The 24,044-nt window shown below is 42.5% G+C and overlaps 1 protein-coding gene across 3 annotated transcripts in view; it reads left to right on the forward strand.

Moving 5' to 3' along the window:
• The window catches only part of LOC117361349, a 141,312-nt gene that overhangs the window by 103,976 nt on the left and 13,292 nt on the right, over nucleotides 1-24,044 (forward strand). For all 3 annotated transcript variants that reach the window (XM_033946546.1, XM_033946548.1, XM_033946547.1), the window contains exons 6-7: nucleotides 8,484-9,094; nucleotides 16,918-17,063. In XM_033946546.1, coding sequence (XP_033802437.1) covers nucleotides 8,484-9,094; nucleotides 16,918-17,063 — 757 coding nt within the window. The remainder of the gene's footprint in view (nucleotides 1-8,483; nucleotides 9,095-16,917; nucleotides 17,064-24,044) is intronic.

Raw genomic sequence — 24,044 nt, forward strand, 5'->3', positions numbered from 1 at the left:
ATGCATATTGCCTGGACTCTGTCGGTCATATGGGATTACTGAGGATGATCTACACGCTTTGCCTTTTTCTCAGGGCAAAACCTCAGTTAAGAATGATTTGGTTTTGAGTGAAGTGGACCAGGGAGTAAGTGTTGCTGTGGACTAGAGTGAGGACCCCTCTGTTCGCAGATTGTTCAAGTCTGCTGCCCTTATGGACCTCCTTATTAAGTGTCTGAAAGAGCTCAATTGATCCTCATCAGTCTACTCTTCAATATTCTCTGCTAAGTGCGATCTGCTCTCAGCCTAATACCTTTCTGTGGCATCCGGATATGAAAGTCCTGATCTCTGAGTACTGGGAGAATCCTGAGGGCTCCCTAAAGGTGGCAAAAGCAATGTCCAAGTTATATCCTATGGACCTAGAGTTCCAGCAGATGTTTGCTATGCTTAAATTGGACTCTTTGGTGGCTCAGGTGACAAAATGCATGTCCCTGCCCTGTGAGGGAGGAATAGTGTTCAAGGATCAGCAGGATCGCAGGCTGGACATTTTTCTAAAAAGGCAGTTTGAGGCCTTGACTCTGGCAGTTAAGGCTGCTATGGCAGCCTCCTTTGTTGCTTGGGCATGCCATTTTAAATTGCGTGACCCCAAAGGAATGTCTTCAGAGCCCCCATCCTAGCTGTTGCTGGTGGAAGTGTACTATGTGGCTGATGTTCTGTATGACCTGCTCAAGGTGGTGGGCAAGGTCTCTGCTTATTCTGTGTCTGCCCACAATATTTTGTGAATTAGACATTGGGCTGGGGACTCCACGTCCAAAGCCACTCTCAGCAGGCTTCCTTTTAGGGGCACTATGCTATTCGGTAAGAGTTGGATGATCTCATGGCTAGTGTTCAGGACCGCCGTCCAAGATCTCTTCCGGACAGCAGACCTCGGGCTGCGAAAGGGCAATCCTATGGGTCCTTTTGAGGCTCACGCTGTTCACTCCTTTTCTCCTCTGGATCCTCTTCCCAGAGATCCTTTCAGAGCCCATGGCAGAGATTCACCAGTACTAGAAAATCCCAGGGATCCACCTCACGGCCGGGAGGGCAGCCCAAGAAATCCAAATGACACCAAGTCTCCAGCCCCTCTGTAAAAGATTGGAGGCTGGCTGCAAGATTTATCACTCTTTAACTTGTCAGTTTAACTCAGTACATCTTCCAGATTCATCAAGATTTCTTTCAGTTCCTCCATATCGTCACCCTTGAAAACCATTTCTGGTTCAGGTAGCTCTCTTACATCTTCTTCTATAAAGACCAAGTCAAAAAATGAGATCAGCTTCCATGAAGATAATTTGTAAACCTGAAACATGAACCTCTATCCATACATTCACAGCTCACTGATGGCTAGAAAAAGATTACTGATGCAACAATAGGCTTGGTCAGTCCATCCTCCAAAATCTCTTTGAGGATTAGAATCCAACTCCATTCCCCCTAGGACCATTTTGCTTTATTTCCAAGCTGCCTTCACCCCACCCCCACTCCCTCCAAAAAGGAAAAATATGAAAAAGGGCTAGTTTCCACCAAAAATACATTGGCATCTATCTGCCTGATGTAGCTCTTTTCATGTTGGTTATTTCCCCCTGGTTCTTTTAAAGGCAGCCTTTAATTAGTGAGTTCCATGTTGTGAGGACTTGCTATCCTGCTTGTACTTGGAGAAAACCAAGTTAATTACCTGTAATAGTTGTTCTCCATGGAGAGCAGGGCACAAGTCCTCACTTATCCTTCCACCTCCCCAAGGAGTTGTATTCTCATCTAAGTTTGTACAGAGACATGCAATAAGCAGCAGATGTGAATTGATATGCATTCATGTCAAGTCTTCTCTAAAGCTCTTTGATAAATCCTGAAGAAGCATTCCTGTGCTTAGCTCTGTTGGTGACATCCCCATGTTGTATCCCACTGTCCATAGAGAATATCTGTTAAAGGCAAGAAACTTACCGTAGTTTTATTTCAGCTGTTATGTGGAGTGCCTTATAACAAAAATAAAACAGCAGGCAACAGTATAGAGGTGGATAACCATGAACTGGAAGGGAGTCAACAGAACTAAGAGTAGGGATAGGCAAAATGGAAGAGGTAGAATTTTAGATTTGATCAAAAATACCAGTGCATTTTGGCTGTAGCAGAAACTCCCCCTCCTCACCAAAAGCGGGCTGCATGACTTCCCAGCCCCCACACTCTTACCAAAAGCCACCACTACCCTGTTGATCAAAAGCTGATACCTTCCCACCACCTGTAGGTTCTCTCTGGTGGTCTGGTGACCTCATCAGGGTAAGGAGTGATCCTCACTCGCTCTGCAATCAAACTGACACTGAGTCTTTCCACAGCAGTCATTTTGAGAGTGAAACTAACATGGAAAACAATAATCCTCAGTTGTTTCTACCCATACTGGTTTTCAGCCTCAAAATGGCTGCCACAGCAGTCTTCTGGAGATTGCTCCTGCCCTGATGAGGCCACTAGACCACCAGTATTTATAAGATAGATCTAAGGAGGGTCTGGAAGTGGTGAGAGGACAGCAGCTTTCAGTCCAGGATTGGGCAGTGAAAGTGGCAGCAATGGGCTTTCTTTTAGGTGGGCTGGGGAGCCCAGTTTGGGTTTTAGCCTAAACCCCTATTTTGGTCATCCTCTAAATGGAATATGGTGATAGATTCTTTGACATCCAGAATGAGTTTGTTCCAGAGAGAAAGGGATACATAATTGAAAACAGGAGAGAGCTAGCTTGATACAGGGAAGACAGAGAAGACAGGGATGGTACTAGATTCGATTAGGAGCCACTAGTGATAGAACCTCAAGAGTGGAATATAGGAATGGTATGGAAGAGGATAGAAATAGAGTGTAATGGCAGACAAGCACCATATAGCCCATCTAGTCTTCCCAATTTATTTCTTGTTGCAGTACGATAGATCCCAGTTGATAGGGAAGGCAAGCAGCAAAATTTTGCAGCAATTGGAGCTGATGGTGCAGAGTCTAGCAAGGTTCAAGTAAGTAAAATAAGGATGCGCTTTCCCTAAAAAGAAGCTGAAAGACCAAGGATTCATAACATGAAATTGAAAGCAAGGACAATACTTCATTAATTTTGGGCAGTAGATGCCTGGAAGTGTATAACTAAAAAAGGGATATTGCCCCAATTTAAGTAGGAAAAGTTTTGAAAAACTTTAACAAGCACTAATATCCCATTATGAAAGAATGAAAAAGTTTTTAACGCTTATTTTTCCATTTATTATAAATATCAGCAATCAATCAATACTATGTTTGTAGCACCGTGTAATAGGTATGTGTGCTAACAGTAATGCGCATATTGGTATGTGTGCTGCGCATACCCATTCCCAGCAATGAATTTGGGGCAAAGTTTCAATGTACACGCATGCTTTATAAAATATTTATGCATATACACAGAATACATGAACTTATTCACACCTCCCCCTGGAACAGGGGTAAACTTGTACATGCTCTGGGTGCTTATTTTATAAAGGCACAGATCCAGTTCAACCATTAGATAGACTAGGTGATTGTCTGCTGTGAGGTGGTAAAAACAGCTGCAGTCATTGAAAATAATAAGTCCTGACAGCCACACAAACTCAAAGAACCATCAAAGTGCACTTTTACTGCAGGGAGGGCAAGAGTTGTCAAATAGTGTATATACAAAGATAAATATCCACTTACTTAGGTAAATGGCTTTTGAAAAGTGCCCTTATCTATCATAATAAAACCCTTAGCGCGCATGCACACTTCAAACTCCATGATCCCTGCCTCTGTGATCCGTGCTTCCGTGTCACACATGCGCAGTAGAAGGATCCAGCGGCGGTTTCCCTGTTGCCCTCCCTCGGTGACGCTGGCTCCTTCTACTGCGGATGGGGAGGCACCTTAAGGACGGACATATGGAGGCGGCAACCACGGCAGCGACTCCCCCCTCCCGCCCTCACTTCGTCTAACAGGACCGAGGAGAGCACAGAAATAACGGAAGCAGGCATACCGATGCTCAGCATCTGGACTGTGGTTGGCGGTTGTTCAGGCTGGGGAGGAGGCAAAAGGAGTGATTTAAGGGTAGGTGGGAGAAGGGAGCTGGAGCTGAAGTGTCTCAGCGCATGAGAATGAAAGACAGACAGAAAGACAGCGGGCAGAGAGAGAGACAGACAGAAAGAAAGACAGACATACAGGGGGCCAGGGAGACAGACAGACAGACACCGGGCCAGGGAGAGAGACAGACAGAAAGAAAGACAGACAGACAGACAATGGACAGGGAGAGAGACAGACAGAAAGAAAGATGGGGCCAGTGAGAGAGACAGACAGGGGGCCAGGGAGAGAGGCAGACAGACAGAAAGAAAGACAGACAGGAGGCCAGGGAGAGAGACAGATAGAAAGAAAGACAGACAGCGGAAGGGAGAGAGATAGAAAGAAAGAAAGATAGACAGTGGGAGGGAGGGAGACAGAAAGAAAGGAAGAAAGAGACAGGGGCAGGGAGAGAGACAGAAAGAAAGACATACAGACATATATTCTAGCACTCGTTAATGTAACGGGCTTAAACACTAGTTAAATTTATAACGAGGGTAATACTTAAAAGTATGATGTTCAGTTATGAATTTGTATAAGAGTGCATTGGAATGACCATGATGAGTTTGGGAGGAAAGAGAGTATGGACGATTAAATTTGAGAAATTCAATAGCTGCATATTCTCTTAGGCTTCCGCGGCTGGCGTCATGATTGTAGCAGGTTTCCGTGTCTCGCCGCATCTGTGTAGAAAGAACCGACGTTTCAGCCATTATGCTTTGAGGGCTGCAGTGTGTCTTTATATATAGTGGGTTCATGGACCTGATTGAGAACAGGGCAGTCTGTGGGTCAAGAAATTTGAATTTTTTGGCGGGAAAGTTTGTTGGGCTGACCTGATTGAGAACAGTGTATTTTTCTGCTTCAACTTGAATATTATCAGCTAAATGCTGAGCTATCCATGGGAATAGAATGGGTGGCTTGGCATTTAGCTCGTGCTGCTTGTCAATATGGCTTTGTAAAGGGGAGATATATGTCCTATGTGCCTCAAAAACAGTCCATGTGTAATTCACTTTTCTAGAGTAAACAAAATCATGAAAATCTTGTGCTCAAAATTCATCAACCCAACATAAATCATGTTTAAATCTGCAAATGCTCTGCTTCAAGAAAAATCACTCCATGTATATGTTTTCACAGATTGCGGTGTACTTGAACTTCTGTAATGGTGTTAATAATACATGAGCTTCTGTAAAGGTGTTACAATACAGAGTTAGCGTTTTCTGAGATGATTTTCAATACAGACACATTTATATCATAGTCAATAATCCTACGTATATGCATATATAATACTAGTATTGTGTACTATGTTCATACTAAATCCTACTTATTTGCACACATGATACCTGTATCACGTTCGATGTAATGTTCCTAATGGGGACTAGCCAGCTATCTCCTCTATATTGCTTTATTAGTTAAAGTAGTCTGTGAAGAGGATGATCTTTATCCCTTTCTTGAACTTTCCGGAGTCCTTGTCTAGTTTTAATTCCTTCGGAAAAGAGTTCCACCATCTCAGAGCTATCACTGAGAACATTCTTGTACAAATGCTTTTGGATTTGATGTCTCTGAAGGAGAGTATTTCCAACAGGTATTCTTGGCTTGAGCTTAGGGCACGTGCTGGCATATGGTAGTGTAGTCTGGATGCTAGATATTGCGGTTCTGAGAGATGATCGATTTTGTGCATCAGCAACAAGATCTTGAGTTTCACCCTGCTTTCAATCTGGAGTCAGTGTAACTCTTTCAGTAATGGGGTGGCACTTGTCTGCTTTGTTTTTTTCCAGCAGAAATCTTGCCACTGCATTTTATACCATTTGAATCTGCCTGATCATGTACTTTGGAACGCCCAGCAGGATTGTGTTGCAGTAGTCAAAGATTGAGAGTACCAGGGTTATTATTACATTGGACATCGCTTTATGTATGAGATAAGATTTAAGTCCTCTAACCCAGTAGAGTTTGCCATAAGCATTTTTCACAATGTGTTTGATCTGTAACGTCATGTCTAGGTTCAGGTTCAGCCATACTCCTAGGTTCCTCACCCCTTCCATGGATTTTATGGTATTGCTGTTCAGAGTTAGTTTGTATCTCGGGCTGTTTCCTCCCCATTTGTTAATTAGGAGTAGTTTTGTTCAATCATCTGGATTTTCCACTGAAGCAGAGTGTTTGCAACTTGAAACACAATCTTGTCAAGTTGATGGATTTTGAACATAAGATTTTCTGAATTTGAAGGTAAGTATTTTTTGTTTATGGTATAAAATTGTATGTAGGAAACACAACAAGGAGCAGAGAAATATTTCACAAGAACACAGCAAAGATAACAAAGTGTAACTGATATCCGGACTAGGATTTAATTTAATAAGCAATCTAATATAATAAAACGCTAGGCCACGCATGTGCACTCCCTATGCGTGCGCCGGTTTTCCGTGAGCTGTAGCGACCCGCATGTAGGAGTGCGCATGCGCGTGAATTTCCCGAGGCGGATGTTGGCTTAGCGGCGGCTGGAGACAGCGTCATTTCTCAGGTCCCCCTCCCCCCCTTCTCCCTCCCAACCCGGGCAGAGGCGCAGCCGACAAACGTACCCGGGGCCAAAGGACCAAGGCTTTAGCTGAGAGTTATGGGTATCTTGAACCAGCACTTCCGCTCCTCTTTCTCTGGCCATGAGGTGTAGGGATCAGATTAAATACATTACGGCAAGGTGAACAGGGCCATACCGAAGCTTCGACTTGAACTGCCAGTTGGCCGGCTCCCTTGCCGGAGTTATTTTTTCAGTTTAAAGGTGCTGCCGCGGCTCCTATCAAGAGCCGCACCTGCTTCAAAGAAGACTTCTAATGCAGGCGGGGATCATTAGAGGAGCCGCGGCGGCACCTTTAAACTGAAAAATAGCTCCGGCAAGGGAGTCGGCCAGATCACCATGGCAGCCACTCTCCCCCCCCCACCCTCTCTCAGTCTGCAAAAAAAAAACAAAAAACTACAACCCCAACAATCGCTGGCATGTAGGGGGAAAGGGGAGCTTGCAACAATAAAAACTCCCGATGCCCGCGACTGTGACCCCCCCCAAAGTAAACTCCCCTGGAGCAAGGGGGGAGAGGGAGATCATTCCCATCTGTCCGAAGAAGGAACCGGCAGATTAGACGGTCAGCTGAGGGTAGGAGCAAGGGAATCAATCATGAGATGTGGGTGGAGGACAAGGAGGAGAATGATAGTTGGGTGGGGGCGGAAAGAGATGCCTGATTGGGAGTTGGGGCCTGGATTGGTGAGGAGAAGAGAGACATGGGATAGCCACTAGAGAGAGAGCCTTTGGGCTGGTGAGAGAAGCAGGCATTTGGAGTACAGGTAGGAGAGAGAGAGTGCATGGATGGGGTGGCCCACCCCCACCTCAGCGAATGAGAGCTAAAGGAACCCCTCCCCTCCTCCGCCAGGAGTGTGCGGGCAACTGATCACAGCTGGATTGAGGAAAGGGCAAGGGATCCCTTAGCTGGCACCGCTGGAAGGCAACTTCAGTGAGGGTCTGGGCAGGGAGAGCGACAGAAAGAAAAAAAGATAGAAAGAAATAAAGATAGCGGGAGGGAGAAAGAAAGATAGAAATAAATAAAGAAACATAGGGCAGGGAGAGAGACAGAAAGAAAAAAGATAGATGGGGCAGGGAGAGAGACAGAAAGAAAGGAAGAAAGAGACAGGGGGGCAGGAGAAAGACAGACAGACATCTATTCTAGCACCCGTTAATGTAACGGGCTTAAACACTAGTATACTATAAAAGCTTATATAGGTATACAATAAAAGTTAAAAGTCCCTTAATACATGTCAGGCTTTCTATACTTCTCGACACGGGCATGCTTTGACACGTATGTCTTCCCCAGGAAAAGAGATAAACCTGAATCATCAAGTGTTTGTTTTCGTTGTAGTTTTGGAAAAAGCTTTCTTGAATTGTCATTCACAGGTCTGAGTTTCTGCCTGATAAGCACACTATTCCCATTTTGTAGAAGGAAATTGTATTTTAAGTGTGCTTATTTTATGTGCCTTTATAAAATTAGTACTCAGATCACACACACATGCTAATACACAAATTTAAATTTACACCTACTCCAAAGCAGGCATATACTATATGTTCATATTTTATAAACTGCACATACATTGCAACCCCACCCCTAGGGTAACCTACACACTGCATGGATAGGTACTCAAGTTATTGTCAGCACACCTACTTTTAATGGTATATATAGCCATGCTATTTCAGAAAAGCCCCTTTTTGAGTATAAAATAGGCTTTATGCACAGAGAAGCCTTTATAAAATTATTTCTAATATGTAGGCAAATTTAGGGATGAAAATTAAAGTTAACGCTACAGTAGCTGTAATCACAAAGAAATAACATACGAGATATTTCAATAATTTACCTATTGCAGTAAATTGTATAATTTAACCATTTCTTTGGTCTGTGCAGGCCCACTTTTGGCTAAAACCAATACTACCAATAGCTGTAGCTTTAACAAAGAGAGCAGTCACATGCCAAGCTGTTCACACAGATCCAAGCATCGCTGGAGGAATATAGGCAGCTTGAGCACAGATAATGGCATAATGGGATTGAGTGATGAAAGGAATGAAGCTGAAACTAATTTCACAAGACCCATCAAATCAGTGGAAGTGGACAGTGGAATTGGACAAGCTTTTGCCAAAAAATGGAAGTCTAAAGCTGCAGAAACCCTAGCTTCACTCCATGCTTGGGGTGTCCATAGGCCTTGCATGGACTGTGGCGAGAGAGATTTTACTTCAGAGACAGACTTGCAAAACAAAAGAAGAGAAAGCCTCTGTGGGAAATGCATAATGCGCAGGACAGAGCGTAAAGAAGCTATCCTGGAATTTATCAACACAGAAGCTAGCTATGGTGAGGATTTACGAATCATCAAAGAGGAGTTTTATCTCCCAATGCAATCAGCTGGTTTACTGACCCAGGATCAGCTGCTTGTGGTGTTTAGCAACATACAGGAACTGATTGATCTCAATGAAAAGTTTCTGGAGTGCCTCCAAGAAGAAATTGACCAAGCATTTGAGCAGGTATGTGTGGACTTCGTTTTTTTTTCTAATGTTTAGGGTGAGGAGATGGACAGATAAGAGAGAGAGGATGAATGAGGTAGAAGGAAAGCCATACTTCTCACATGCCTGTTCCTATTTTATTCAAAAATCCCAACAAATCTGAGGTTTCTATTATCTCATCTCTACAGCATTACAAGTTCTAGTACAAGAAGAATATGTGCAGATATGGTGTTTATCTACATATAGAATTTGCAAGAAGTGTTTTAGTCTGTGGATGCACAGAGGAACATTTAAAAAAAATGTCTTAAATCCAAAGAAAACCCATCCTGCTCACATTGTCAAAAAAAAGCATCCATCTCACAACCATAATCAAATAGGACAAAATGCCTAGATTTCCTGTTTGATTATGGCTATGAGATGGATGTTTTTGTACTGAAAACTGTCAAAATGAATAGCCAATTTCCAAAGTGAAACTTACAACTTTTGAACAATGAAAAACCAAGGACATAAACATCTGTCTGGCATCATTTTCAAAAATATGACCAAACAGATGTCCCTGTAGAACAAAGGAGTAGCCTATTAGACTGTAAACCAAGGAACACAGGTTCAAACCCCATTATAACTCTTGTTTTTTGTAAATGTGATCCTTCCAGGACCAGAACGATACCTACTGTACCTGATTATACACCATTTCAATAGCTTTTAGACTTGCAGTTCTCTCATATATTTAGATACAGTAAGTATTTTTCTGTTTCCAGAAGGTTCAGAATTATAAAAAAATAAAATCCCACTGCACTTACCATAAGGCTACTGCTCTAACCTGCTTACTGCTTTGTTCAGAATGGCCATAATACCCAAAGCTTCTGATTTTCCTTTCCAGTTTCACTTTCAAGGGAGAGGGAAGGGAACAGCAACCACAGGAGGGATTAATTGGTTATGCCTTAATCCCTCCAGTGTTCAACTGCTCAAATTGAGTAGCTGACCACTGGATGGATTAAGCCATGACCTCTCCTTAATCCCTAGTAGTTGCTGTCTCCTTCCCTCTCCTGACCTGCTTACTGCTTTGATAAGAAAAGCCTTAATACTTGGAGCTGACAGAGCTGGGATTTACTTTCAGGGGAGAAAGAAAGGGACGGCAAACACTGGGGGATTAAAGAGGGTTCATGCCTTAATCCCTCCAGTAGTCAACTACTTAATTGGAACAACATTTTGTAATTTGGATGTGACTGAAACAGGTCTAGATAAAAACATTCTTCTTTTTAGACATAGATATTTCTTCCCATTCGAAAATCCCTGTTGGAAGTCCTTCTTTTGGGCCCTCCCTAGCAATACTCGCTTTAAGGATTGGCTGAGTGCATGCAAAAATTTTTTAATGTGAGCGACAAATTCTAAAAAAAATTGTTTGTTTTTAGATTTGCAGGTATTTTTGTGAACAGTTCTATAATGTATGAGTGATTACTCACATTCTCAGCTTAGAGAGAACATAGCTCCCTAGTCCAACCCATAACACACACCCTTACTATTTGGACGAACTGTAGCGTGAAACGTCCAAATTCTGACTTTCTAGATGGACAGTTTTTTAGGCATTTTAAGACATCCGTCTACTTTAAAAATGAACATCACACTGTACTTTGGAGGCTCACAGTATTATTTTGCAGAACCAGAATTATAAGCTTACTGTGTTCAGTGCTGCAAATTTTGTGTTTTCAACACCTCTAGAAGGTACTTATGAGGTAGATCAGTCTGTTTGGAAGCACAATAACTTTCATTGTAGTGCAAAAGGCATATGAGTCTTTGAAGCAGTGGATTAGTCTGCTTTATTTGTGAGTTTGTAGAAGGCATCATCTACCTTTTTTCTTTCAGTTCTGCCTCCTGCATCTCTGGGCTGCGCCTCATCTTAGTTTTTTCCTTCTAAAAGCGAGTTGGAAAGTATCTTTCTGATCTACTCTGATTTAGATTTGGGAGACTTGTGGTTCTCCTGAGGTTCCCAGTTTGACTGGAACAGCTCTGCCTGGGAGAAGACAGAGAATCTGTGGTCAGAGATCTTTAGCTGGGAGAGCAACCCTTTTATAGAGGATCTGCCTGGTCAGCCTGCTCTAACACTTTGGTGGCTCGAGGACTGTTTCCTTGGAAGCGCGGCTTGCTCCTGATTTTTACCAGAGCTTGAGCACAGGCTCTGTGACCCTGTGCTGGTCCTGAGAGCTTTAGAGAGTGCCGGCTGTGTCTCCCACCACCCCCAAGGTGCTGTGGGGTCTGGGGGTCTCAGGCTTGTTCAGGGTCTCACTGGCAGCCCAAAGAAAAAAGCATATGGAGTGGAATTTCATGCTTTTGTTTGTAGCAGCTTTCTTCTCTATTATTCAGCTGCAGTTTGAGCTGAAGTATGCAACAACACCAAAACAACAGTGAGTAGAGGCTATTGTAGCCTATTGTAGTAAGGTCTGGACTCGCGCCTCAAAAAGTAGGAAGAAACTGCCACAGAACCTCACCTGGATCTAGCACCAATCTCAATTGGATGAGAGTTACTAGGACCTTCTTAGATCTTGGACCAGTTCAGCACTTCCCAGGCTACCAGCAGGCATGTCTAGCCTGCCTTTTACAGGGAGAATTTTTGAGGTTCATTTTCAAAAGAAAAAAAATGTTCTAAAAAAGGTCCATGTGCCAATTTTTGAAATTAATTTTTTAGACGTATTGCAGGGCATTTACCCTCCGGGACATCTAAATGTTAAGGGGATGTGTAAGAGGTGTGGTTTGGCTGGGCTTAGCACTAGGACATCTTGCATGAATAATCAAAGCGTTGTCAAGACATCCAGGGCATCATTTAGACATTTGGAGCTAATAAGGGCCAAAAAGTTACCCAAACTTACCAGATGACTACTGGAGAGATGAAAGTATGCCCCCTCCACACTCCCCCAGTGATCACTGACCCTCTCCCATCCCCCAAATATGTAAATGAAACAGTACTAAGAACTAGGTCTAGAATTGCTTCGCTTCATGTTGGTTCCTGAACTAGCTGCTCCATGAAGCAGTGCTTAATTTCATCAAGGAATTTTATCTCCCTAGCATGCCCTGATGTTACATTTACCTTGTCAGTATCGGGGTAGTTGTTGTGACCCAGTTTGTTAGCCTCCCGAATTTCTGATAACATTTCAGCATTTGCAGATCATCCTAGTCAGGCACAGAGAATGACACAGGGAAAAAATTTATCCCCATCCCGGCCAGCTCAGTCCCCATCTCCATGAGCTTGGTCCCCATCCCTGCAAGCCATCTAATCCCATCCGCACAAGCCTCAAATAGTTATGATTTTATACTGAACTTATTTTATTAAAGTATAAAAAGAAACAATAGTCTATACAATTGTTATTTTATAAACACAAATAATACACAGCAAGGATCAACAAAACCCCAGTCTCCCCTCCCCTCACCTTCCCTTCACAAATATCCTCTCCATTATTGAGAAAACCGAATAACCCAAATTATTACAGAATGCTACACAGAAAAATCATTCTAAAAGAATACCGCAGTCACACATGACAGGAATAGTGTTAGGGAGTGCAACTAGGGCAACTCCCCCCTAGTCAGAGAGAGCCCTAAGCCAGCTGGAAGCTAAAGAAGCATGGCCTGGGTTTTGCGGTCCCCAGTTATGTCTAACACCAGCTCTAGCAGGATACATATTTCAAATCTAATATATTCTAATCACAAAATAGAAAATAAAATTATTTTTTTCTACCTTTTGTTGTCTTGTCATTTTTATTCTTCAAATCATGTTGGTCTCAGGCGCTGGTCTCTGTTTTCCTTTGTCTTCTCTTAACTCACTTGCCAGGGTCTCCTGACCATTTGAAATTTCATCTTTCTACATGCTCACCATCCATCTTCTATCTCTTTGTATTTATTATTCCCCATGTTTAGCATCTCCCTTTTCAAATTCTCCTAGTATTTCCTCTGTGCCCATCTCCCTGCCTTCATCATCTCATTCTATGTTCCCCTCCCACTGTATACAGGGAATGGGGAAAGAGAGAGAGATCCATGGTGCATTTCTCCCACTCCTTCTACTGCCATATCCAAAATTTTTCCCTCTCTCATCCCCCTGATCATGTACTGTATTTTTCACTTTTGTCAATCAGCCCCATGCCCAACATTTCTCCTTCTATCACCCCTCTCCAGCACCATGCCATATCTCTCCCTCCATCAGTGTCCAACATTCCTCCCCCTTGCATCCCCTTCAATCTGTCCCTCTGTTCCCTTTCTACCACCATATCCCACATTTCTCCCTCTCATCCTTCTTTTCCCCATGTATCTCTACCTCACTCCTCTCTCTCTAAGCCCAACAATTTTCCTCTTTCTTCCTTTCCCCATGTTCACCATCTCTTTCCCTCTCACTCACACACTCATGCACAACAATTCTCCTTTTCTGTTACCTCCCTCACTTCCTTGTGTCCCAAGTTCATGCCCCCTCCCTTCCTTTTGTGTTCCGAGTTCATGTCCCCCTCCCTACCTTCTAGTCTTTCTCTATAAGAGAGATGGCTTCCAGATCATCACTCTCCATATATCGATACATATCTTTTAATCTCGCAATTCCATTTTTCTTCTTCTTCCTTTCACTAATATATCTGAAAAAAATTTTGTCTCCCTTATTTACAATCCTAGCTATTTGCTTTTCCGTTATCAGCATGGTCTGAAGGGAATATAGTAATTTAGGTAACGCAGTAGACCTAGTGGGAGGTCCTGCCATGCCTGACACAATCTACTGATGTCCTTCAAGTGGCGAACAACATTAGTGTTGTAGAGGGTTGGGATACTGGTGATCAGGTAAATGAGCTGATTGGAGCACTGTTTAGTCAGAAAAAAGGGTAGCCTTTTAGCAAGAAACCTAAAGCTGTGTTTTTTTCATATGCTTTGCTTCAGTTAATGGATGTTTTCCTCTAATTAGCAAATAACATTTCTGTTTGTCCACAAAAATAGAAGGTTTTGCATGCAATATATCTGTTTTGATATACCCTGTTTATGTGGTGCCTTATTAAATGTATTTCGAGCTTAATAAAGCAAAAATAAAAACCCAGAGAGCTATTTAGCAGAACGCATTAAGACATCCAAACTGTGCCTAAGTTTCATCCATAGAACTCAGGTCTATATGAAGCCCAAACTATGCTCAAAAGTAGACCTGCTTTTCATTTGCCTACAATGTAGGCATAAGATGGCTGCCCTAAGTCACTGAGCATTATGTAAATGAATCGGACGCCCATATTGAATCATTGCCCAAACTACGCCCATTCCATTCCCACACAAATTTCATTAGGCATGAGTTTTCCCGATGGGTGTCCACTGAATTAACTACAAAGTGACATCCACATTCTTTGGACGTCCAAGTGCCAATTATCACTTGTTAAGACCCTTAAAAGACTCATTAACCACTTAGTTTGGACGCCTAAGTCCCGCTCAGCATTAGGTGGGACTTAGGCGCCCTTTATAGAATCAGGGCCAAGATGTGCAGTTCTTTCATAATCAGTTTTTAAAAACTTATATATCGTTAGCAGTAATGTGTGAAAAATGGTGGCAAGTATATATAAAAGTAAATACAGTAAAACCTTGGATTGCAAGTAACTTGGTATGCAAGACAAGCAAAACATTTTATTAAATTTTAACTTGATAAACAAGCAAGGTCTTGCAATACAAGTACATACAGTATATACTGTAACCGGCAGCCTCAGGGCAAGGTGTCTTGGGCCACCGGTACAAGAAAAACCTCTTGTGCGCCGCTGCGGGCAGCACAAGGAAAATAATATAGCGTTTAGATAAGAACACCCACCACACCAGGTAAGTTCTTTTCAAAATAAACTTGAACTTTAATTCTTAAAGTAAAAATAAATATCAAGCTTTAGTCAGAATGATTCTGTTCATATCTCAGACTCAATGTCCATAAGGCAAAACTAACTAAGTTGCCAAAGTTCACAAACTTATAGTCCATCAGCATGTATCCAAAAAAAAAGAAAAACTCAAAATACACAATCTTCAGAGTTGTATCAATTCCAAATAAGTCAGTGTAATTACACTGGCTTCCTCAGCATCAGAGTACTGGCCAGACAGAGTGCTCCGTGTGGTGTTAATCTGCCATGAAAATTGGCCCTCTATCCCACCACTTATGAACACAGGGCTAACCCCTCTGTCTGGGACTGGGAACAGTTCACTTCTCCCAAAGAAAAAACAAGGAAAACAAGTTCCAACAATTCAGTCCTTTACCAAGTTCAAAAGATAATTTCTTTTGTTCTTCAGCTGACTTAAAAGGCAAGCAATTAACCAAAACAAACTTTCAAAAAACATTCAATAGTCAGTCACTTGCCTCTCACACAGCATATCTCCATATCTTCACTAGGCAATTCAATAATGGACTCAGCATTGGCTTCCAGTTCCATATCCTGTGTCTCCTCCAGCAAATTAAGAGACATGCCTTCACCAGCCTCTGTTAGCTCCATAGCTTCTGGAGTTTGGCTGACATCCAGAGCTCTCAGCCCTGAGCGCTGAAACATGTCCTCTACAAGTCCCTGCTGCTTCTGATTCTCCAGTAACTGGGATTTCAGGTTAAGGAGTCTGCAGCCCCGCCCCAAGCCCTCAGGAGGAAGTGATTTCCTGTTAATCAGCCTAGGCTTGTGTGGGGGATGGGAATCCTGCAGTTCTTCCCTCCTACTCCCTCTACAGGCCACAGAAGGAAACTCATTCACTGACTGAAATTGGGTTTTAAAAGTAGGTAATTGTGTGGAGCCTAAACCTGACTTGTGCACTGCTCTTGGAACATCCCTAGCAGGCATAGTCTGCTTACCACAACACGCGTCACATCATCACAACTGAGCCGATGGTTCTTCTCTCTCTGACGCTGCAAGAATGTAGTGACTGTTCTAAACGAGCAAAGTCTTGCAATACGAGTACATACAGTATATTTTGCATTAAAGTTTTTGGGTTGTGGAATGGATCGTCTGAGTTTTCATTATTTCTTATGGGGAAATTTGCTTTGATATAAGAGTGTTTTGGATTATAAGCATGTTTCATAACGAATTATGCTCGCAAACCAAGGTTTCACTGTACATGCAATTAAAGAGCAAGTTTCAAGCTTTGTTTTCATTTTTTATTCATTACAATGTCTTAATATAAACAAAAGTTATGAAGGTGGAGGTATTAGTGTTTTAATTCATATCTGGCATGTACGCATTTATATGAATACATAGGGATCTATATGATAGCATTTGTGTGAAACTTGCACCCCCCCATTATGTTTTTAAATCAAATTTTAGACTAATAACAAACGTGTAGGACTGTTAAGAAATTAGTCTCACTGCAACAATACCTCAGTGCTACAGTCTAATTTTTTTTAGAATGGGATATCAAAATTTAAACTTGGCACCCTATGGTCCATACTAAGCATTTTTTAACATAATATAACATATCATTTTAAGCAGTGAGTTTCAGGGGCAGCTTCCCTAACTAAACTAATAGAAAAGCAATCAGGCTTAAATCACCTTCTTATCCCTGTTGTTCACATCATTCTTACAAATCAGTGCATCAGAATTCATACATTTATAGAACTCTGACCAGGGTAATGATATAAATATTTCTGATATAGTCCTCAAATACGCTATCATTCTTAGTGCTTTCAGATTTGAGCTAGATTTGAACCAGTGACCTCCCACCCCCTAGGAACATAATAATAGTGTTCCTAACTTAACTTTCCTTGTCATAAGGACCAATCAGAAAAGAAAACTTGATGGAGATCTTGAATGAATATTTCAGTGCCTTCTTTGTTAGATATCATATGTGCTTAAAAAAACTTGTCTAATGCTTGTTTTTTCTGCCTGTAGGGAGATGATGACCTAATAACTGTGTGCATTGGTGAAATATTCCTGGAGTTTTTCAACATGCTGCCCGCCTTTCAGACCTACTGCCTCCAGCAGTCTTCCTCAGTTCACACGCTCAATACACTTGAGAAAGAGAAAGAGCTGCTTCGGTATGAATGTTAAAAGGTCTATTTATCGTACTCTCAAGAATAATAGTAACAACAATGTAACCATATTTCATCTGGATAGGTCTTAAGTGAGTTATTTAATTAAATTATGTATATAAGGTTTCTTAGTGAATCAGGCTTAGGACCAGTATACAAGGGGGTGGGTGGGGGGGAATGACCTTGATATTATCTATCCTTGGGCATACTTTAAACCAGGCCAGGCCAAAATGTGGGTTAAGAACCAATAGAGTTGAGTTAAAGGTAGAGTCTTCAAGCAAATAGAAAAAAAAAATCTTAATAACAGTAGTATAGGCAGAGGCAAAAGACAAAATTATTAACAACCAATGTCTGGTCTGCTTCTTCTGGGTTTTCTATTCTTTGAAGGCTCCATAGAAAGTCTATTAACACAGTACCCTCTCTGGAATGTTTCTTTTTATCATATGAAACTTAAGTAGAAGCTCCTTTTATCTCTGTGGATAAAAGGCCTTCTTCCTTTGTCCCCTGCTTCTTCTCAGGGCTGGCTTTTCTGTTTCTTCTGTTATGTCCTCCTTTATCCTTCTAGAGGATTTGCAGTATGCTGGTTCACCATTCTTTCTTACAGCTGAAGGCTAGTAGAGTACCTCAACAGCTCTCCACTTCTTGCTTCTCCAGGTACAATGGTTGGACTAGCCAAGAACCCTTTTTATCTTGCTGTGTGATATAGTAGCCAAGGAAACAGATGTCAAAAACAATGGATTTCAAGAGTGGCTGGGGTATTATACCAGTCACAGCTTCCCTTCAAGAGGGGTCTCCTTGCTGGTTGAGAGAGCCGTCTCTTGTTCCAGAAGCTGTAGGGGTAGAACATTATAGGTCTCTACACTCTCCCCCTCCTTTAAAAAAAATGGTGTACAGCACAATGAGACCATTTTTGTATATCATACTATCTCAAATATTAACATTTCATATACATTATGGAAAATCATGGCCAGCTTATGTCTCATGTCAAGGTCAAGTTACACTTCATACATTCAGAGGCTTCTTCTGGTTAATAGATGCAACAATCACTATAACTGCCAGTGTGAGTTACAGGGCCTTGGGCACTGGCGTCAAATATAGGCAAAAATCATATTACAAAAAAAATGTACTTTACTAGTACCATATTTCATAATCGAGAGATTCACATATACCAAATAGCATAATCCAGCTCCTCTTCAGCCTTCACCATCTACTCCAGAGACAACCATTTTTTATTATTTATTTTAATGGTAAACAATAAACAAAACATCTCTATCTTATGACATAGGGCTCCTTTACAAAGCCGCAGTAGCGATGCTGCTGTGGTAAATGCACCGAAGCTCATAGGAATTGAATGGGCTTTGGTGCATTTACCATTGCAGCATTGCAATCGCGGCTTTGTAAAAGGGGCCCTTAATGTCATTCTTCAGTACATGGCCATTGATCTGCCTCCATTTTGCTTTCTGTCCTGGCTAAATTATGTAGATAGTTAAGACTCAGCACACCAACCCACACAGAGGCAGTCCTTATAATTTTCTGAAATATATTTTATTGAGTAAATATGGTATATGCACTCACACATTGGTGAATCTCCTGGATGTTGCAGCTGGAGAAGAAGATGTAGATTTGAAGAATGGAGGATGGGCAGAGATGAAGAAATAGGCAGAAAGGTGCTCCAAGTTTCAGAGTTGAAATGCTGAGTTATTCATGCATGTGGTTGGATAACTTAAGGTGAAAATACTGGTGCTTTGCTGAGGATAGAACCAAGTGTTCAGGATGGAAGCAAAGGAGTGACTGGATTCTGAGGACAAAAGATTTTCAGGGAGTACCCAGAAAACAGGGGAGGAAAGAGCTTGGCAACAGGTAATGGAGAGAGATCATACCTTTGCAGACCCATCAGAGCAAAGGTTGTAGAGGTAATCAGGATGTACAGCAGTGAGACAAAAGACCCAAGCTCAGTTGAGAGGAAAAGGGGGGGGGGAGGATGTCTTATACCACTAGAACAAAGCTTATACAAGTAAGCAGAAGTGGCTGCAGTATGTATGAAACTACATTACATACAATGCCTTACTCACACATGGACTGCAGCATAAAGTCTCATGGAGAGAGGGAATGCATTAAACACAACTAAAACTGGTGCAAGGCTGCCTGTGGCAGTACACTCCCTCTCTGGTATCCACTATTACTATTATTAAAACTGAACATGTTGGCAGAAAACAAAGTCCATTCAAAGTCCATAAATAAACTGGAACTTGAAGGTTGGAAGACTTCCGGCTTCTTTTGATGTCTCTGGCTGATAAAAGACTTCTCCCTTTCAGTCTCACAGGGGCTGAAATGAGAGACTGACAACACAGAGATGTGAACTTGTATCCTGTATTCAACTTCTGCATTAATGTCAACATCGTGGAACCACAGAAACCTCAATTCTGGTATGTCCTTTCTGGATTCTATATGCAAGGTGTCCAATCAGTTCCCACGATCCAGGACTTGCAGAAATCCATACTTTTCTCACCATCTGCTCCAACTACTACTGAGAGACAGAGCCCCCTGCAGTTTCAATTTCTGCAAGCAATCCGTGCAGAAGTCTTCTGATCTGCTCTGCATCTTTTTCTAATTTTTTTCTATTGAAAGTTCATTTTTGGTATCTTAGGTGCCCTTAGATTCCTTGCGGTGTTCATCTGCTGGAGGAAAGGAAGTTCAAAGAGCCAGACTATTGCTTCACAGAGAAACTTCAGTGGACCTATGGAGCCAGCCTGCTTTGTGCCACCTTGTTTGGGCTCAGGTCCATCCCCCTGGGAGTTAGCTTGCCTTCTAACCTTGTCAGAGGTTTAAGTGCAGGCTGAGTGCATCCTGAGTAATAGCCCCTCAGAGTTTCAGAGTTCAGGCTGCATATCTTCCCCCAGTGGCGTGGAGAGGTTCTGAGGGGGTGGAGTTTTCAGTCGGGGTTTGCTGACTGACAGTCTTAAGATCTTGATGCTGGGTTCTTTTGGAACATTTTTGAGTCAGAAAATCCTTTTCCTCCATTTAGCTGCAGTAAAAAGAGCCAACAGGCAAGGCACTTCAGTGACTTAGTACACCTCCATTATTTCCTATGGGAGCTTCGGGGGTGGTCTGTAAATCATGTTTTTTAGGGTTTCTGAGGGAAGGGTTCAGATCTCCTATCTGCCCAAACCCCAAATTGCTATTTTTATCTTTGAAAATTGGTTATTTTTTGCCATTTTTGGTGTGAATTTGCTGGTGGCGGTCATCTTGGATTTTTTTTTAAAATTCTGCTTCAAAACCCCTCGATTTTGCTTAAAATCAGTAGGGATGGACTCAGCCTCTAATCTGTTGAACACATGCTTGGACTGCACCAGATTGCCGGCGGAGAAGCATCTGTGTACCGTGTGCCACAATACGCTGGGGAGGGGGCGGGAGCGTCCAGCCTAGTCTCCAAGGCCTCAAATGCTGAAGAGCCAGCATGGGTCTGGGGTCTGGGTTCTGGGAAGAAAATCCCGCCTGATGTCCATTTTGAGTGATGTTGCCAAGCGTCTACGCATCAAGTTAGGAGACTCCTTTTGGGCAGCACCAATGACTCAGCAAGATCCTGCCGTTGCCCCGGGGTGTGCGTTTTCTCCAGATTTTGTTCAGTTCTTGTGGAGAGTGTATTTCACAGACCCAGCTCTGTTGAAGTGGCAGTGAGTGTGTCTCCTTCAAACCAGGTCTCTCTATTGCCAGTAGTCCGTCTATGAGGCTCCTCTATGCTGGCTACCACAGATCCGGATTACCTTGGCTTGCACATGGATGCTATGCCTCTCCTGTCTCCTGACACTGCTTCCATCCTAGATGATGCCGATACCCTCGGGTCAATTCAGTGGGATATCTCTGAGAATCTGGATATGGGTGAAGACTCTTCCATCCATAGGCTCCTCAACATAGAAACATGATGGCAGATAGCCAAATGGCCCATCCACAATAACCATTATTTCTTCCTCTCTCTAAGAGATCCCACGTGCCTATCCCAGGCTTTCTTGAATTCAGACACAGTCTCTAACTCCACCACCTCTTCCGGGAGACTGTTCCACGCATCTACCTCCCTTTCTGTAAAAAGGTATTTCCTTAGATTACTCCTGAGCCTGTCACCTCTTAACTTCATCCTATGCCCTCTCATTCCAGAGCTTCCTTTCAAATGAGACTCAACTCATGCGCATTTACACCACGTAGGTATTTAAACATCTCTATCATATCTCCCTTCTCCCGCCTTTCCTCCAAAGTATACAGATTGAGATCTTTAAATCTGTCCCCATACACCTTATGACGAAGACTACACACCATTTTAGAAGCCTTTCTCTGGACCAACTCCTTCCTTTTTATATCTTTTTGAAGATTCGGCCTCCAGAATTGTACACAGTATTCTAAATGAGATCTCACCAAAGTCTTATACAGGGGCATTAATACCTCCTTTTTCCTACTGACCATACCTCTTCCTATGCACCCTAGCATCCTTTTAGCTTTCGCTGTCATCTTTTGAACCTGTTTGACCACCTTAAGATCATCACATACAATCACATCCAAGTCCCGCTCTTCTTTCATGCACATAAGTTCTTAGCATTAAATTGTAGCTGCCAAATTTCAGACCATTCTTCAAGCTTTGCCAGGTCTTCAAGTTATTCACACCATCCTGAGTGTCTATTCTATTGCAAATTTTGGTATCATCCGCTAAGAGGCAAATCTTACCTGACAGCCTTCAGCAATATCGTTTACAAAAATGTTAAAAAGAACAGGCCCAAGAACAGAACCTTGAGGCACACCACTGGTAACACCCCTTTCCTCAGAATGATTTCTGTTAATCACTACCCTCTGTCGCCTTCCATTCAGTTCTTGACCTAGTCTGTCACTTTGGAACCCATCCTAAGGGCATTCAGTTTATTTATTAGACATCTGTTTGGAACACTGTCAAAGGCTTTGCTAAAATCTAAATACATCACATCTGGTGCATTCCCTCTATCCAATTCTCTGGTTACCTAGTCAGAGAAATTGATCAGATTTGTCTTGACAAGACCTACCTCTAGTGAATCCATGTTGCTTCCGGTCCAGTAATCCACAGGATTCCAGAAACTTCATCATTCTCTGTTTTAAAAGCATTTCCAAGTGGTCTTTGGACCTTGCTTGTGAAGTGACAGCCCACATGGTTAAAAGAGCGATCCCTAAAACGGCTCGTCTGACACCTAGTGCAACTTTGATTGAAATGAACTATAAATTTTTGTTGCGTCTCTATAGATCTCCCTCTTACCTGTTCCGGGCGCAGATGTGTGCTTCTGATCAATGCCTCAAATGTTCTTACTCTCCAGCCACTTTAGGGCATCAGTTTTGGTCCTGCGTGAAGGTTCAACTCTTTTGGCAGCAGATTCAAGGACACATTCAGAGTATGTGGAACTACACTTTTACTCTTTAACCCAGTCCTGCGTTCACGTTGGACTTCCTACCGTTCCCTTCCCCGAAAGGATTTCGGAGCTTCATGGCTCGTGTGGTGCTGATGGGGAAAAAGGTGATATTGCACTGCTGGATTTCTTCTGACTTCCTACTGTATCCCATTGGCATATTTTGATGCTGCAGCAGGCTTCCATGGACTGACTACATATCTCTTCTTTAGACTCCAAGCTTGGTCGAGCTTTTCGCCACTGTTGGGAACCTTTCTGGAGCACTTTGACTCCCAGAGCTCGGAGTCATTTGCTTAACACATAACACAGCATACTGAACTGGACTCTGGAGTGGTGACTGTTTCTACTTCACTGTTTTTGTGTGTCATTGGTTGTTGGGGTTTGGGTAGGGTGGGGGGGAGGCTGGGTGGGATCTAGGGCGCATGGTGAAGTCTGGATGGATATTGGCATTGCCTACCATGTATTCTAGCGTGTATCGTTCTTATCTTTTGAAAATTAATAAACATATTGAACTAAAAGCATTTCCATTCATTTGCTTACCACAGAAGTCAGACTAATAGGAGGAAATAAATATTTTTTTCACTGAGAAAATAGTTATGCTTTGGAACGCATTACCAGAGGTTGTGGTAAGAGTGGATAGTGTAGCTAGTTTTAAGAAAGGTTTGGACAATTTCCTGGAGGAAAAGTCCATAGTCCGTGACGGCGAAAGCTAGAAGGATGCTAGGTTGCATAGGGAGAGGTATGACCATTAGGAAAAAGGAGGTATTGATGCCTCTGTATAAGACTCTGGTGAGACCTTATTTAGAATATTGTGTACAGTTCTGGAGGCTGCACCTTCAAAATGATATAAAAAGGATGGAGTCGGTCCAGAGGAAGGCTACTAAAATGGTATGTGGTATTCATGATAAGGCATATGGGGACAGACTTAAAGATCTCAATCTGTATACTTTAGAGGAAAGGCAGGAGAGAGGAAATATGATAGAGATGTTTAGATACCTACGTAATATAAATGTGCATGAGTCAAGTCTCTTTCATTTGAAAGGAAACCTCAATGAGAGGGCATAGGATGAAGTTAAGAAGTGATAGGCTCCAGATTAATCTGAGGAAATACTTTTTTATAGAAAGGGTGGTAGATGCGTGGTACAGTCTTCTGGAAGAGGTGGTGGAAACAGAGACTGTCTGAATTCTAAAGGGCCTGGGATAGGCACGTGGGATCTCTCAGAGGGAGAAAGAAATAATGGTTACTGTGGATGGGCAGACTAGATGGGCCATATGGCCTTTATCTGCCATCATGTTTCTATGTTATTGAGAGAGACATGGGGGAAGGCACTGCTTGCCCTGGATCAGTAGCTTGGAATGTTGCTACACATTGTGTTTTGGCCAGGTACCAGGGACCGGATTGGCCGCTGTGAGAACGGGCTACTGGGCTTGATGATCCATTGGTCTGACCCAGTAAGGCTATTCTTATGTTCTTAACTCATAAAGGAGCTCTTGCAGCTTGTGGTTGTCTCTTGTAGTTATCTCTGGGAACCTGTCCAGCTTGTTGAACAGTAAGTCCTCTACAACAACT

Source organism: Geotrypetes seraphini, chromosome 5, assembly GCF_902459505.1.
Source record: "Geotrypetes seraphini chromosome 5, aGeoSer1.1, whole genome shotgun sequence".
NCBI lineage: Eukaryota > Metazoa > Chordata > Amphibia > Gymnophiona > Dermophiidae > Geotrypetes > Geotrypetes seraphini.